Source organism: Heliangelus exortis, chromosome 19 (assembly GCF_036169615.1).
Source record: "Heliangelus exortis chromosome 19, bHelExo1.hap1, whole genome shotgun sequence".
Lineage (NCBI taxonomy): Eukaryota > Metazoa > Chordata > Aves > Apodiformes > Trochilidae > Heliangelus > Heliangelus exortis.
Window position 1 is genome coordinate 11,056,187 of NC_092440.1, and position 17,421 is coordinate 11,073,607.

General features: G+C 43.3%; 2 protein-coding genes across 2 annotated transcripts in view; both read left to right on the forward strand.

The window, feature by feature from the left end:
• The first annotated feature begins 1,506 nt into the window (after positions 1-1,506).
• Positions 1,507-16,525, forward strand: VPS37B (VPS37B subunit of ESCRT-I). The gene is made up of 4 exons (XM_071763728.1): positions 1,507-1,793; positions 10,297-10,468; positions 11,068-11,150; positions 12,249-16,525. The coding sequence occupies exons 1-4, from the start codon at positions 1,689-1,691 to the stop codon at positions 12,747-12,749; spliced, it is 861 nt and encodes a 286-aa protein (XP_071619829.1). The 5' UTR covers positions 1,507-1,688; the 3' UTR covers positions 12,750-16,525.
• The window catches only part of GPN3 (GPN-loop GTPase 3), a 66,869-nt gene continuing 51,700 nt past the window's right edge, over positions 2,253-17,421 (forward strand). The window contains exon 1 of the mRNA XM_071763730.1: positions 2,253-2,257. The gene's annotated coding sequence lies outside the window, so the exon portion shown is untranslated. The remainder of the gene's footprint in view (positions 2,258-17,421) is intronic.

A 17,421-nucleotide genomic window follows, 5' to 3' on the forward strand; every position in this document is an offset into this window, starting at 1 on the left:
AGCTCTGCCAGGAAGTACAGGGTCACTTCCTGAAGATAACATGACAACATTTTAGTAGAATTGCCTCGGAGACTGGTTCAGTTCACTATATTGAGGTGTTTTTTTTTTTTCCCCAGTTAGATCAAAAGTGTCAAACACAAAGGACAGTGACCACAGGGCCCTGCCATTCCTAGTTGCTTGGGCTCTGGTTCTCTTTCTCCTGTTACATACAAACACTCCCTTTGCTACAAAAGCAGGCCAGGAAGTCGGTGCACGCCTAGAGATGCATACAACTTCAGCTATGTTAACACAACTAATTATCTGTAAGCATAATTGCCTTTATCAGCTCTGGTAACGTCAGGAGTCATTGGAGAGTTTCTGCTCCAAAGTGTTACCAGGAGTGTGTCATAAGGTGGTGGTTACTTAATGAGTACAAATCAGAATAAAATCTACTTCTGATATTTTAATCGATGCAGAGCTTGTGCTCCATGACATTTCAAAAGTATTGAACTTCACCATAAAATACATCTTTGATGAATCATTTCTTAACCACTCTTGAAGAAGAAAATGCTTAAGACAAAAAGACTCAGCACCAAAGCCTGGCAAGATTGGATTTTTAGCTATTTTTAGCCTAAGCAGGTATTCAGCCTAGGCTCGAGCACAATAATGCAGTCACTTTTTTTGAGATTCACTGTAGCCAAGTCCCAGCCCGGTAAGGAAATAGGAGTTGAGTAATTCTACTGATTTTCCTTCCTAATTTACAGCTGGGCAGTTATAAACAAAAGGAGGAATGCCCAGAGCACTTCCAGCAGGGGCACTGGAGCTCCCTGTGCCTGGTGCTGGTGCGGAGGCTCAGGGCCCAGCTCCTCACCTCTCACAGATTCCACTCTCCACAAACCCCTCTGAAAAGAAACTCCTGAGCCCCAGCCGTGCCAGTCTGAGCTCTGGGGTTGTTCCAACACCTCCATCCCTCTCTCCCGGTGCCGGTCCAAAGCCTGCAGTGTAACTGTGACCAGAACTCCCTCAGTGTCCCCACCAGGCCATTGACTCCTCCATCACCCACCCAGGGCCTCAAGACCTGGCTGGCATCACCACACAAAGCCCTGTGTGGGGCTCCAGAGGCCAAGGCTGATGCCGGGCAGCTGAGGTGATTCCCCCGTCCCCCCTCAGGGCGCAGCCAGCCCCAGGGTCCCCCCGGGGTGCTGCTTGGTTGCCCCCCCGTCCCCGCTTCCCCGTGCCCCCATCCTGTCCTTCAGCCAACACTCAGGCGCTCCCGTGGGCTCTCCCATTCCCCCCCAGACCCCCTTTTCCCCGCAGACCCCCCCCTGCCCGGCACCCGCCATTGGGCACCCCCCTTCTCCCCTGAGGCGCGGGGACTCCCCACCCAGCTGCCCCTTTGGTACGGCCCAGCCCCCCCAACCCCCCTCTCCTCTCTCCCCTTGGTACGCTCCGCCCCGCGCGCTGCCGCCACGCCCCGCCCAGCAGGGGGCGCTGAGGGCGGTGCCCACCGCGCGCCGGGGCCACAGCGCGAGGCGCTTCCGGTCGGCGGCGGCGGCGGTGGGAGCGGGGCCGGGGGAGGGGGGGGAGAGAGAGAGAGAGCGGGGCCGGACCGGACCGGACCGGACCGGACCAAACCGGGCCGGGAGGGAGGGAGAGAGAGAGAGAGAGAGAGGCTGGGTAAGGGGGCATCCGGGCCGCACGGCGCCGGGATGGCGGTGGACGTGCGGCGCTTGGAGGGGCTGAGCCTGCAGGAGCTCAGCGCGCTGCTGGACGACGAGGAGCAGCTCCAGGACATGGCCCGCGGGATGGAAGAGGTGAGGGGCACCCGGGTCTCCCCTCACCCCGCCGGAGGAGCCCCTCGAGCTTCCCCCACCTCCCCCCTTTTCCCTCGGGGCTCGCTATCCCACCACCTCCGTGCCCCATCGGGGGGGTTCATGTGTCCCCCACCCCCCGGTGCAGCTGACTCCTTCCCTCCTTCCCTCTTTTCCTCCTTCCCTCTTTTCCTCCTTCCCTCTTTTCCTCCTTCCCTCTTTTCCTCCTTTTCCTCCTCCTTTTCCTCCTCCTTTTCCTCCTCCTTTTCCTCCTCCTTTTCCTCCTCCTTTTCCTCCTCCTTTTCCTCTTTTCCTCTTTTCCTCTTTTCCTCTTTTCCTCTTTTCCTCTTTTCCTCTTTTCCTCTTTTCCTCTTTTCCTCTTTTCCTCTTTTCCTCTTTTCCTCTTTTCCTCTTTTCCTCCCTCCCTCCCTCCCTCCCTCCCTCCCTCCCTCCCTCCCTCTCCTTCCTCCCGGTCCCGTTCGGCGGTCCGGAGCCCCCGGGCTGTCCCTGCCCCTCTCCCTCCCCCTTTCCCAGCCTTTTGTTTGCCCTCGGGAAGGGAAGGGAGGATGGGGATGTCCGTGCCCGGGCACTTGTCCCCGAGGATGGGGGCTGAGGATTCGCCCTGCTGAAACGCTCCCGGTTTGTACTAAATCAGGAGGCACCGGCGGGACCGGAGATGGGATCAGTTTTTCCGTTAATGCCACGAAAAGGAAAGATTTTGTCCGGGTGAAGTCGGTGCTATTTGTGGTCTCCATCTCAGCGCAACTTTTTGATTCAAAGCGATATGAAAGAGATTTCTGTCTGCCCGGCTTGGTGTGCTGGGCGCAGCCAAGGCTGTCAGGCTTTCTCTTGCCTTTTTTTTTTTTTTTTTTTTTTTTTTTTTTTTTTGCCTATCTGAAATGGCTTTGTCAGTGTCTCAGCCTCTGAGCCGTTCTTTTGGGTCTCTGCTTATTAAAACAAAATAGAAGCCTGTTTTTTTCCTGCTGCTGGAGTTGTTCTCTACTGGTTTTTCTCTTTGCCAGTGGATCCAGTGTATTCCAGTTCTGGTATGAGCCTGTTCCAGATTTATTTAGCCATGAATGCACCCAAAAGATGTAGCTGGCTAATAAGAAATAAGATGAAACCTTTTCATAAAACAGAAAAAGATGTGCTGTACTTCTCAGGGTGTTGTATTTCTTGGTTTGGGTTTATTTTTGAATTAACAGACAGAAGCCCTAGGAAAAAAAAAAAAAGTGGCAATATATTCCTGAGAAAGAAGCAATGTTTCTTGAGTAAAATTTAAGTTTATTAAGTAAAATCAATTATAATTGCTTTCCATATCTGCAACTTAATGTTCCTGCCCTTCTGGTGCTTCCAAGGAAATTGCTCAGGGATCACCTCAACCCAAGCTGCCCAAGTGTTGCCAGAGGAAGAGGTCAGCTGAAAGTTGAGGCCAAACATCATGAGGTGTCCTGGGGAGTTTATTTGCTGCATCATGAAACAATTTGTATTTTGAGCTTGGTGTAAATAGGTTTGTGAGAGGGGGGCAGGGGGTGGCTTTTCATCTCAGCTTCTATGTTGAGAACTGCTGAAGAAAGAGGGACTGGTGTGGTAACAATGAGAGAACTTAAAGGCATTTTGGTTTACAAGGCTTCAGGCATCCTTCTGTATCAACACTGAAGTATTTAAGGGAAGCCAACTGGTTATAATGGGCTTATAGTAAAGCTGGAAATGGGAGCTGTATTGCTGGTTTCAGCCTCTCCTCTGACAAGGTCCATCAGCAGAAGCTCTCAGTGAACTCTTGATTATTTATTTGTTAATACTTCAAACTGTGGGTCCTAAGTGACTGAAAACCTCATGACCACAGTGCAGAAGATCCTCTCTCACTGCAGAGCTGAGCCATATTCTCAGTTTGACCCTCTGGTTTTCCTCTTTAGTTGGCAGGAGAAGGCTTTTAAATTGTAGTGTCAAGTTCTCCAGGCCTGAGGGAATATTTTGTGGTGTCTGGAAAGTGTGGCTGGGTTTGAAGGTGTGTGGAAATATGGCTGTGCTACTGCTGTCTGGTATAAACCTCTTTTTATGGGGTGCAGAGCCTTTTACTTGAGTCTGTTCAACCAGAAGTGCATTTGCCCACCTTGGAAGGAATTGGCCACATACAAATTCTTCTTCCTCATTCTGGTTTTGCTTCCACTGAATTGTTCACTGGATGAGTCCGTGCTGCTGGATCCTGAGCTTTTCACTGGAAGAGGGAGAGAGGGAAATCCTGAGCATCAAGGAGGAACTGTGGTGAATCCACTGCTGCTCGTGTAGGTATTAGGTTTTCAGTCCATATTTTCATTTTCAGTCCCTACAACCTAGTTTGTAGGGTTATTCCAAAGTCCCTGGATGAAGAGTTTCCTTCTGGCATGCCAATTAAATCAGGATTCCTCAGTCACTTCTCTGAGCTTACTGTATTTTCAGTGGCAAAGTTGGCTAAAGCTGACTATCCCATAATTGAAAAAAAACCTTTGCTCCCTTTGTTGCAAGGGAAGCCCAGCTCAAACCCCAGTGTTTTGCTCACAAAGAGGAGGATTTGGAGAAACCACTTGGCTTTCTTGCTAATAGCTAAAAATAGGCACCTTCCAGCCTTGGAGGGAATGTATTTCTGTGCAGCATTTGAGCAGAAATTGTAGATGTCATTGTGGGTGGGTGTGTGTATATATATATACACATATATATATCTGTGTGTGTGCTCATGGGCACAGTCATACTTGGCTGAGGAAATGTGCACATGCAGTGCCCTTCATGCCCTGTCCTCAGGTATCTGGAGAAGTGGCATCAGAGAGTTAAGCTGCTTTTTCAGCCTGTAAGGTTGTTTTTGAAGCCCCTGGGCTTTTTAGTGCTTGAACAAGGAACATCTTGTCTGATAGAAAGGGGAAGGAAGCCAATTGTCTGGCACTTCTAGTCTTTTAAAATTCAGGAGGTGGTGTTGGTTTTTTTTTTTCTTGTAATCCTTTGAGGTTAATCTCTGTAGTACATCTACAGTATTCATCTTCATGAAATAAAAGTACATTGTTTATAAAAGCCAACCTTGGTGTGATAACACTGAGCAGCAGAGATGGGAGAGTTTGTGACCTGACAGTCCTGGTAGCTTGATGAATTCCTGCTGGAAAAATGAGTTTTCTTTTTATCTCCTGGAACATCACATTAATAAGAGTGCAACACTGTGTTACAGCCTGCTAGGATTCTACTGCCAAAAATTATTTGCTTTTCAAAACCTTAATTATACAAAATGAAGGAGTCAGAAATGTATTCCCTTCCTCTCATTCCAGGATTTTGGAGCACACTGGCAAGCACAGAAGGGCTTTTTGTATGTAGCCCTTTTCTCAAAAGCTGCTTGAAAAGATGGGGCAGTGCAGAAAGTCCATTGTAAAGCCATGTGAATGTGTGCCCGGGTTTCTTGGATTCCCAGTGCTGCCCTAAAACCACATCGTGTGAGTGGTTATGTTCTTGTTTGCCAAACATGAAATTTAGTTACAAAGTTAGGAATTAGACTTGGTGACAACTGTGGATTTGGCTCTTCCAGCTAAGCAAAAAAATGAGTAACCTGCCTGGCTGTGCTGGGCACAAATTGCAGCTCTGGCTGCCTTCCCTTGCCTCTGGAATAAAGGTTTAGGAATTGCAACTTAGGTTTGGTTTGATTTTGTCATTTTAAAGCTCAGAGTGACATCACCGGAAGGTAAAAATTTAGCAAATCTCATTAGTTTGGAGTTTGTATTAATATTTATTACCAAACAGATGTTGTTAGAAAGTTTATTACCGTTCCCCAGGATGTAATGAAAAGCTCTCTTCAATCATCTCCTGTAAAAGAAGTCTCTCTCCTGCTCTGCACCTGTCAGCTCCTCTTTCAGGGGTTAATTTGACACTCCAAATGTGCCTCCTTGCACTTTGCTAATTTTATTCCTAATTTCCAAGTATGTAAAGAGAGAAATGTGGGAATGAAAAAGGCTGGAGCAAGACCAGAGACACCTGAAACTAATGTGAATGTACCCTATGTATAAAGCAATTAAAACGGGGCCACTTTAGACTTCTTTTTATTCATAGCTCCTTATAAGACTTTTTTTTTCTTGAAAGTACTGGGAGACTACTTGCAGTGGTGCTTGCCAAAGCAAACTTATAATTAGGGCAGCACTTGATGGACTTTGTGGGTAGCTGGGATTCCAGTCCCTCAATCTGCATCTCAGGAGGCATCTGCTCTGGAATTGTTCTTCTGGGAATGTGCTGTTGTTGGATGAATGGGAGTGATGCTTCTCAGAGACATTTTGCACAAATAACTCGTGCTGCAAACCATTATTTTGGAGTAAAAAATAAAAAATAAACAGTAAAAATGTCACTAAGCTAGTACTAGCTTCTGTTTTAATTTTATGCTGCATTTTTCTTCCTTTTTTGAAAGTGGGATGAGCTGCAGTTGATTAAAGTTGGAGAATCTCAGTTTTCAAGCAGTTGTTACTTCCTGGTCTTGGAAGTGCTTATTTATTAAAATATTGAATAAAATTATTCAATTTATTTCTGCTAAAGAAACTCTCTTTTTAAGCATTTTACATTTTGAAATGCTGCATAAACCATGGGGTTTTGTCTTTAATAACCTCCTTGTGTCCATGCCTTCATATTCTTGCACCCAACAGAGTTTGGTTTGAGTGATCTGCTCAGTGGTAGGCAAATCCTTCTGCCACGTAAATCCTTTTATAAGCAGCTCAGTATCATTGCCTCATTTGTCCCATTGTGTTGCTTTTTTTTTTTCAATATTGTCCTCTTTCATTATGTCTTGTGATTCTGACTGGTATTTCTCATCTGTTTTCAGCTGAATGTTTCCTGCCTGATGAAGTGCTCATGACCTCAATAGTCTTGTTAGCAATTCTTCTCCAGTGGGGTGTGTTTCCTTCTCTAAAATTCAACTTTTTTTCCATTCCACTTCTAGTAGACAGGTGAACCTCTGGTGCAGAAGCAGCTCCCCACTGACACGCACACAGCTGACACCAAAAAAAAAAGAATTTCTGTTGGATTTGTTCCTTGCTTTTCTATTGTCTTGGGCTTGTGGAGAGCTGTGAATGGATGCTGAAAGCTTGCTTTGTGCTGCAGTGATAATCTTAATAGACTGGTCATGCTGTGCTGGATCCTTAACTGCTGGATGATTTTGCAACTGTTTGTTTTAAATTTACCAGCATTTTTGGAAAGTTTTTGTATAGGACTTTTTTTAATTGACTTTTTGGCTTTTCTGATTCTGTGAGTTCACTTCTAAATGCAGTGGAACAGTTGCAGAAAAGTTCATTACGTGGGACTTAGCAGCAGTAGCAGAGATTATTCTGGTGTGTAAAATTGTGCCTGTATTCTAAGAGCACTGCTTTGGTATTTACATGGTTTCTGTTTGTTGTGAAATAGAATTTACCTGTCCTGCAGATTTCAGACTTTTTATATGCCCTGCATGGGTCTTCTCCAGCTCCTCCTTAAGAATTTCATTCCTGAGTTTCCCTTGTGTTCCAGGGATTAGTTCTTCTCATGGTTTTGAGTAAGATTCAATTTGAGTTTCTCATCTCTTCAACTGTCCATTTTTAAAAGAAATTTGACAGACTAATGCTGGAAGTGAAGACTTCAAGAGTGACCCTTGAACTGATCATTGAATGTCAGTCATGGTTTTTGTCCAACTTCTGCAGAGAAAAATGATCCCTTTTTAGAAGTGGTATATTGTGGGAACAGTGGAGTCATTAATCTTGAGTAATTTCAAGCACTGTTAACTTTAAGTGAGATTACCTGAAATTTTTCAGTTTTAAACAAAGTATTTAAGACTTCTAAGTTTAGACTAGTCCATAGCTGCTAGATAGCAGATGCCAAGGACAGGATGTCACTCAGCATTAGGTGTAGGTAGGTCATAATAATTTTTTTCTTATTTTTACAGGTCAGGTGCATCATTTCATGCTCCTATTTATTCATCTTTACGCAATTGAAATGATTTCAGTGTTACTCAGAAAACCATCATAGAAAGTTAGGCACTTCCTTCCTCCTTCTCCTCCCCAGTCCTGCTGAGGAACATTGAGATACTTGAGGCAGAAGAGGGATTTAAAAATAGGGTTTAAAACACCACAAAAGCCCCAGTTGACTTGAGGAAGCTTTTTCAGTTATTCTGCCTGTTTAGCTGGAGCTCTCCCTTCTCTCCTTTTATTACATGAGTTCAGTAAATGATTCCTTTTCCTGGGATTTGTGCTCTGGAGGGTTGGAGTGGTTTGTGTCCTGGCTTTTGTCTCTCTGGAGGAAACACCCAGGGTCCTCATCCTGGGTGAGGATTGAAGTTCCCTCATAAAACTGGCTGCACAGCTGCTTTGAAATGAGCCCATCAGCCTCACAAGCAGTGGAAATGCAATCACCAGATCAAATGGAAGTCTCTTGAAGGAAGTAGCTTGCTCATTAAAATGGTGAAAGAGGAGAGCCATGAATCTTTTTGCATGCTGGAGGCTCAGAAGGCAGCGGGTGAACAAAGCTGGTGGTGATGGCAAGAAGCTGGATGCCAGTAACTAAGCAGTTAAATCATGTGTGGTTTAATTCCTTTCATAATTACTACAAAAAACTGCTAAATACCAAGACTTAGGCTTTCTGAAAGTGACAGTCTAACAGCATTGGATCCTCTGAGAAGAAACAAAAGGAAACAACCAGTTCAAATTATTTTGCATTGGATTCAAATGTGAGAATTTTCTTTTTATTCTTGGAAAGGATTCAAGATGAACACAAGCATAGGGCTGGAAGCTTGTTTAGGCTTGATGTGAGAACCCTGAGAAGACAAAACTGTGTCACAGATGCAGTTTCTCCAGCTCTCACAGGTTGAGGGTGAATTTTATTCAGATTGATGTAGACTTTAGGACTCAGCATTATCCCTGACTTGACTTTTTTTTTTAAGTGGTTTAGCAAGACCAGGGTGTAAGAGAGTAAAACCTTGGTATTTGAAGCACGGGGGCCAAAGGTATGTTTAAGTATTGAGGCAGTTTTGAATTTAGAAGATTAAGGCAGTGTGTAAACATTTAAAAGGAAGTAATTGGTCCTGAAGACTCTGTTGTTACACTTGGAAAACATTTTCACCTGATGCACCCAGGAACACCTGAGTTCTGCTCCTTTTCTGAGGCTTTTGAATTGCTTCTGTGGGTTTTTTCTTTTCCAGTTCCTGAGGTGTGGCTCTCCTGTATCCACCCAGGAGTGTCCAGGAAGAGAATCCACTGCAGCTGCCTGTAAATATGATCTGCTGTAGCTGAACAGGGATAATGTGGGCTAGAAGGGGCATATTAATGTTGGAGGTCACAAGAAGTGTACCAAGCTTTTTGTTGATGTTTGAAGGCAGCTTAATAGAATCAGTCTGTTGTGCCATGGGAAAACTCTCCCACTTGTTGATTCAGACTGAAAATCTGAAATCAGATCTCTCACCCTTTTTTTTTTTTTTTTTGGTTTTGTTTCCTTTTGATGTCTGGATATTTTAATGAATCTAATGTGACAGCCAGGGCAGGCTTCTCCAAATACTCAGCTTTCCCAAAGCTCATGAAGACTGTTTTGATCAGATCATGGGTGTGTGAGTAAACTCAGAATCTTGCCCAATCTTGGTTTTCTGAGAACTGTAATTTTTCTTTAGGAGCCATGTTTGGGCAAGGATATGTTAAGCAGAAGGATTAAACTGAAAAATGAGCCCTTGGCAAGAATCCAGGATTGATTTAACATACTTGGGGAGGAATATTCTGGAGAAGCACAGTAATGATGCAGTCCTAAGGTTTAGCATTTTCGTAAGATAAAGGATGATGTTTCTTTGCAGTCTTACAGCGTGTAACTGCTGGGATTTGAAGATATTTTTGAAAGCAATTGGTGCATTATCTGTCAGTGTTCATAGCAGTGAGGTTGGTACATGAGGTGGGACTGAAGAAGCACCCACATTGCATCCTCAAAGGAGGGGATGTGTCCTTGCCCACAACACAAACTCTAAGTAATTATCATTTCCAGCATGAAAAAAAACACTTTAATGAGCTCTCTGCTGCATGTAGAAAAAGATTTGAGTGACTTCAGGTCAGTATTAATCAGTAATAATTCCTGTTCAGAAAGTGACTCCTTCAGAGGTGCTCACAGCTGGAGGGAGATATCCTCATTTTCAGGGTAATTCCTCTGAAGGTCTTTCCCTTTGAGCTTTAACAGTGCATTTTCAACATGCTCTTTGCAACACAGATCTAATTCCTTCTAGCTGATACACCAGCAAAATAGTGTAATAGTAGAGCAGTAAAAACAGTGTTTGTGAGAAGATTTTGCCTAGCAGGAAACAAGAGATCATGTGAGAAGAGTGTAATAGTTGAGGCTGATCATACCCGCCAAAACAAGAGACATTCCCATGGTTCATAAAACATCCAGAAATATTATGGTCCAGTGCCATAGTTTATTGAGAAGTTTTGAAATTCTCCTATTAGCTAAGTAACAATTTGACTTGCTTAATATTTTCACTGTCATTTCACACACTTTTATTTTTTTCTAGGCCCAAAATGTTCAACACAGCAAGGACATGACTCTTGCCAGCAACCGTAGTCTGGCAGAAGGCAATCTTTTGTACCAGCCAAAGCTGGAGACTTTGAAATCAAATTTGACTGAAAAATATCAGGAGCTGCAAGTCCTTTTTGAAGCATACCAGATAAAGAAAACAAAACTAGGTAACATTTTCTGTTGACAGTTGTGATTTGCTTTTTTCTGCGTGCACGTTTCTTATTTGGTTTTTGGTGTCTCATTTTTAGATGTGTGAATTAGGGTACAAAATGAAATGTCATTCTGAGGTAGATCATGCTCCTAGTGATTTATGAAGTATCTGTTACACCTAGTAGCAGACACTGAGGATTCTTTCTATGAGGATTCTATTACTGTGTGGTTACCTCCCTATTGTTGACCTACGGGTCTGTAAGTGATCGAATTAATTTACCTTGCTAAAAAGCAAAGCACAATTTGAATTTTCGTTGATGTATCATAAATCAAACAGCATATTACATTTAACTTCCTCATTTCATACTGAATTACCAAGTGTTGTGCATCTGATACTGCACAAAGTGCTTTGTCTTTCAGCACCCCTGTAATCACATTTTGGCTTTTAGCGCTGACAGCATCCCTAAACGACTCAATTTATTTTCTTACAGTAGATCATGCTGTCATGGACAGTGGAGTGTGCTGGTTGTATGTGTGTGCCTGTGCTTGCTGAGGCTGTACAGCTTCAGTTAGATGTCACTTGTTGTCATTTGCTGTCCTTTTTGTGCCATTACAGACAGACAATCCAGTAACGCTTCCCTGGAGACGCTGCTCGCGCTGCTTCAGACAGAGGGGGCCAAGATTGAGGAGGACACGGAGGTAAGGGCTGCCCTTCAGTTCTGCCCCTTACACCATTACCAAGGGCTCTCAGTGCAATAGCTGCAGGGTTGTGGTGAACATGTAACAGGCTAAAGGGGTATTTTTCAAAAAGTGGTCTGGTTTCTGCTTTGAACGTCAGTCATTTGGTTTCGGGGACAATTTTTTTATCCGAGTAATTTTTTTACTCTCGAAGTCTTTGATGTTTGAGAGAAAACTCTTCAGAAGAAAAGAAAGCCAAGCTCTCTTAGTTCCTTGGCATAGTGTATAAATGTGAAAGTTTGGTTTTTTTAATGGTGTTTGCCTGGTATATGATTAATCCATTACAAATGTCAATTAGTAACCTAAAGAAAAACTGCCTGCCCTGTTTTTTCTCCCACGTTTCTGGTGAAAAATTCCATTATGATTTGAACATATCTGTCTAGGCACCAGTACTCACTGCTGCTGTGCTACAAGTGCTTGAAGGCTGATCTGTTTTCAGAAAAATGGAGGTGTTTGGCTTTTTTAATTTCTTTGCCTGTAGGACATTCTCTAGAACCACATCAGGGGAAAAATCTGCTTAAAGTCCCTGAGCTGTGATCACACAAAGGCATTCCCAGGACAGTTGGAATTTTGTGATTATATGTATGGTCACTTCTCTTTATGAAACCTCATTTACCCAAAGCTACAAGGAAGTGTGAGCATTAAGCCAGGCTTAGCAGTAATCTGCCTCTCTGTACTGAGGCTTGCAGAGTTAGTTCTCAGTGTTTCTGTTGGCATTGCAAGCAGTGCAGAGCTGTAATTCAGCTTAGCTGGCAAACTGGAAAGCTGTTGAACTTGATATGTACCCATCTCTGGTGATCAGGGGAATGTTCAGAGCTAGTTTCAGATGTTCTTACTGCTGTTGCTTCGGTGTAAATTTAAGCAAAGATGATACTGAGCTCCCAGTGCTTCTGTGAGTAATAGCTACTCCAAAACTGTGCTCAGAATTCTTAGTGTGCCAGTCCTCTTCCATATGCAAGCTGGAAAATCACAGGCAAAATGATGCTATTTTTAGGATAGAAGCCATTTAGATTCTCTTGCAGTATGCTGTTTTCTCAAAGATTCTTCCCTCCTTGACAGAAGATGGCAGAAAAATTTCTTGATGGTGAAATCCCACTGGATTCCTTCATCGATGAGTACCAGAGCAAGCGCAAGCTGGCTCACCTGCGGCGGGTGAAAATTGAGAAGCTCCAAGAAATGGTGCTGAAGGGACAGAGACTTCCCCAGGTCCAGCCACAGGCTCAGCCCCGACCGCCCGACCCAACACCAGCACCTCAAGATTCCTACACTTTGGATGCAACCCCTCCTCCTGCCGTTGTGCCCCGACGGATACCTCCCCCTCCACCTTCCTCGGTCCCTGCAGGACGTTTCCCCACTCCCTTCACTGCAGCCATGAGTTCAGGACCTCCTCTTGCTTTTCCAGGTGCTCCCTATCCTCCTCTTCCTCCTCGACCAGGAGCTCAGTCTGCAACTCAAACACCACAGCCAGGATACCCGTCTCAGTTTGTACCACAGTACCCTCCACCTCTTCCCCAAAGACCACCTCGCCTTCCACCACACCCTGGCTTTATCCTCCAGTGAATATTTTGGTGTCCTGACTTACCTATTGGTGCTTCTGTTTCCTTTCTCTCCCCATCAGAGACTTGATGTAGGCAATGAAAGCCTCTGGTTTTTGCACAACGGAGTACAAAAATCCAAGCTGTGGCACAGAGGTTTGCAGTTACATTTGGTAAATGTGATTATCTTTGTTCTCAAATATCAGTGACCACGAGGTCTGTCTAGGAAGGGGGTAGGGTCTAAGTTTTGTAAATCCATCAAATTGTGAAACAACGTAGAGTGGATTTCCTGACACTACAAACCTGAATTCTTTAGTGATGGTGAATCAGCATCCTTTTCTGCTCTCATGCTGGATGGATGTGTGGCAAACTGGGAGCTGTTTGTCTCTCTAAAGAATTCCTTGACAGTGCCAGTGTTTGGATAGTAACAACCATATGTGAGTCCTGGGCAGAGCATCCTTTGCAGCCTGCCCAGACAGCAGCATTTTGTGGCCAGGTGCACAACGTTTCTAAAGCTCACTGAGCTGAAACTTGTCAGAAAATGTTCTGTGGTTTTTGCAACAGTGAAAGTTACAAGAGTTTCATTTCTACATTTCAGTCATTTCCATAAAATTTTCACAGTAGAAGCACACACTCCTCCCACTTCTAAAGAGCTTGAGACCCTGAAGGTCCTGGTCTCTTGAAATTAAACTAAACTGTAGAACCAGTTTAGAGTTTTATAGAAACTTTACCAGGCATTTTTATTTCCTTGTCTATTAATACTCTTTCTTACAGGTTTTTTATTTAAATGTTCCACACCTTGGATACAGCAGTGATTTTTATTTTTTTTTTTACACAGGTGCTTAGCTTTTGATATCATGTGATTCCAGGAATCTAAGCAGGGTATTTTCTTATTCAAATACTGGGTTTTCATGTGATTATCCACTTGAAGCTCCACAGTTTCATTTTATTCTCCCAACTCTGTCTCTCACTTGGAAGAGTTATTTTTAACTTTCCCATTTCCTTTAGTTTTGCAGTTTTTGGCATCCATCTCTGTCTGGAATTTGCAGGTAACATTCTTCTGCAAGCAGGCAAAACAGGAAAGCTTTTTGAACTCCATGCTGGCTGTTTGCATATTACATAATTCTTTCTTGACTTTCTTGTGCCTCTGAAAGGGGGAGGCAATTTAGGAGAGCTCAGATTTCGTTCTCAATGTGACTTTTGAAGCCTGAAGTGCAGACACATGCTGGTATTTTAATCTGGCAATGGGGGAGACAAATCTTAACACTTGTTCCTTGCAGAGAATTTGTCCAGAAATTCATTGCCAATTTCTCACATCCGTGAACAACTTCCAATTAATTCACAATACTTCAGGAAACTCACATTCCAGAATCTGTCCTAGCCCCTTGATTATTTCAAGACACTTTCGCATCATTGTCCTGGAGTACACTACGTTGTTTGGAAAGACTGTATTCAGTCAAAAGAGAATTTTTATTTATTTGTTTTTACATAAGGCCCTTGACTATTCCTTAATCATTTCCTCTGGAGTGTGGCAGTTGCTAGCAAATACTAATCTGAAATTAAGCTCATAACAGGAAGTTCTCCATTCTGAAAATATGATTGTTTGGCTTGCTTTGCCTTCTGAAAACAAAGGGCAGAAGGTTGGTTGGTGTCATTGGCATCTGAACCCCAGTGCAAGTCTAGAGGGTTTTGTGAAGCAATGTGCATTGGATTTGTTTGCAAAGTGTGTTTTTTCTGTAATCTAGTGATGGTACAGGATGTGGTTTGGTTTTTTTTATTTTTTAAATAATGTAATATCTTGGTATTCTTTTCTCACTGAAGCTTTGTATAAGCATGGTTAATTATGACTCGTTTCAAAGTAATTTTGCTGTGCTGTTAGTGCTGATATTTGGATGGCAGCTCTTGTATCTGAATGCTAAACATGTCTGCTGTAGAAATTATTCCTGTCCTAGAAAGAATTAAAGTAGGTTGGGGGCTACCAGGGTGGTAACTGAGTACAGAAATTCCTTTGAGCCTGCTACACAAAAATCTCTAAAACACTCTCAAATTAGTTTTGCTAACATTGAATAAAAACAGCCAGGTGTATTTTACACTTATCAAGTGCCAACTTTTTTTTCTGAGGGTTGAGAATCCTCTGAAGTGTTGGAGGTGATGGATAAGTGTATTGTGAATTTGCACTGCCTTTTATGTATCTAACTCTATTGGTATTAGGAGTCTAAAAATATTTTTACTACTTGTTAAATTTTCTGTCTTTTGGTAACTTTTGTGATAACGTGACCTTTCAGGGATACTTTATCTAAAAACAAGACTCTTGTGCAAACTAAATACAGACAAAGCTAATGCAATTTTTCTGGGAGAAAGCAGACCAATGCATTATTGCATATGCCTGTGGCTGATGTGCCTTAGGATCACTACTTGTGATTGTAATACTAGGATATTAGCATTTTTATCATTTGAATGGCCATTGCTTAACTCTAATTTAAGGGCTCTTCAAGAGCACTTTCTGTTAAAAAAAACCTCACCCTCATACAGAAAAAAAAAAAAAAAGGCTGTGTCTGCTATTTGCAAGCTTATAGTTGCCTTCACTGATGGGTAAGTTTGAACATAGAGGTAATGTAATTAATGTGATGTTTCAGTTATAGCAATCTGGTAACTGAAATCCAGCTGCTCGTGGGAAACGTTTTGCCATTAACTGTGTGTGTTTGTGCACACAAACTGTAAATATATACTTGATGCTGGTCATGTTTAAAGGTAAAGGAGAAAAATGACTGTGGAGAGCTGTTTAAACCCTTCCAGAAACAAACACAACAAAACACTAACTTGAACGAGTTGGGCAAGAGATGTGTTGGTGCTTTGGACCTCTTGCCCTTCAACAGCTTCTCCTGTTCTTTTGTAGCTAATACATAAATTCTGCTATGGGTAGGATGTTTAGGATCATACTAATTTGCACTGTTTATAAGATAGTGAGATTAAAATGCCATAGGCAAGCTGAGACTTGAGCGGGGGTGACTCAGTATGCTTGCCAAAATATATATATATATATTATTATTATGTTGTCTTGAGGATTTTTCATGTTTGCTGCAAATAGCATATACTTCCCCAAAGCAATTGGACTGGAGAAAAATCTTTTAAAAACGATGTGTAACAAGGCTTTAGAGTGTGGTAGCATTGAAAATGCTCTCTGTAGTTGGTGTGACTTCTGCCAGTCTTTTTTTTTGTGTGCAGTTTTGTGAGTGCTGACTAATCCAGGTGTCTGCTGTTTGGTTGTTTGGTGAAGGATCAGCACTGAAGGCTTCCAGCTCCAGGATGAATTTCCCTGCACTTCAGTGCTGTCTCCTGGAGGAAGCAGAGTGGGTTGTCCCAGCACAGCTGCTCACAGAGGTCACCTTGTGACCAGGGGACTCTGCAGAAGATAAATTCTTGTGTGACGCTGGGAGGCAGAGCCTTGGGCACAGTCCTGCCCTGGGTAATGGTTATGTTTAGTGCCCCAACTTCCACAACCTCAGTCTTGACCTCTTTTGGGACTTCTCTGCCCTCTCAAACTGGAATAATGACTTAGATACAGTGCTCAAATCAACAGTTCCTGTAGCCTGAGTGTAAAGCTACTTGGCAAACAAGGAGTTCAGAGGAGGTGGAGTTGTCCTGCACCTCAAGTTCCTCTGTGTAATCTTGGACAGTAATAAAAGGGCAATTTTATGTGCCTGGTGAGTTGTGGAACGTACAGTGGATTTGTTTGCATAATAAAGTCTTTCTGTAATCTACTGTGGTCTGATTTTAAATAAAATAGCATATCTCTCTTGGTGTCATGGTGCTCTGGTGGCTTCATTTAATCAGGGTGCAGCTCACATCTTTCAGTACTGATGGTGGATTTGAAAAAGAGAAAACTTGCATTTCTGCCAAGGCAAGTTAGGAGAAATGAGTCAACCAAAGTTATTTAGGAACATGAGTCAGAGGGCAGAAAAGACCTGATGTAATTTTCCCTGATAATCTGTCGCTTGAATAGCAATGAGAAATAGAAACCCTGTTGCAAAGCAACTGATAAGACGTGGAAGAAAAGCCCTTTTTAAATGGTTTCTTGATGGGTTCTGTTTGTGGTGGCTGAGGGATGTTCCCTACCCTTCTGCTGATGCAGAACTAGGGAACAGGAAAGCTGGCAGTGCTGACTCAGTGCTGGTGGGCAGGGGAGGAGATGGCATTCTGTAAAAACTGCAGTTCTGAGGCTGGGCTTGAAGAATTTCCAGCTTGAAGATGTGCAGAAAACACCAGGTGGTGGCAGTTCTGAGGCCCAGGACTCGTGGGCACCAGGAGATGGTTCTGGAGGGGATTTTTCTGTGTGAAGGGGGAGTAATCCAGGATGCTCACCTTGCCAGGTGGGGCAGTCAAATGTCAGTTGTATAATGGATAAAAAACAACACCAAAAAAAAATGTCAGCAATCCACTGGCAGCATTTCCCATGGTGTTGACTTGTCCTTTCTCTCTGGAACCTGACTTTGAAGGTTCTGCAAGCCCACACAGATCCCTCTGTAGCTCTTGTTCCTGTAATTTGAGTCCTCTCCTGGCTGTGTATTAATAATCAACCCTGAGACACGTCTGCTGTGGGGATGTCTGTTGACCTCTCTGAGACTTTGTCACCCAGAAAAGGACACGTGTAATTACTTTTGAATTCTTCTGTGGGATTTTTGGCTCAGCTGAGGTTT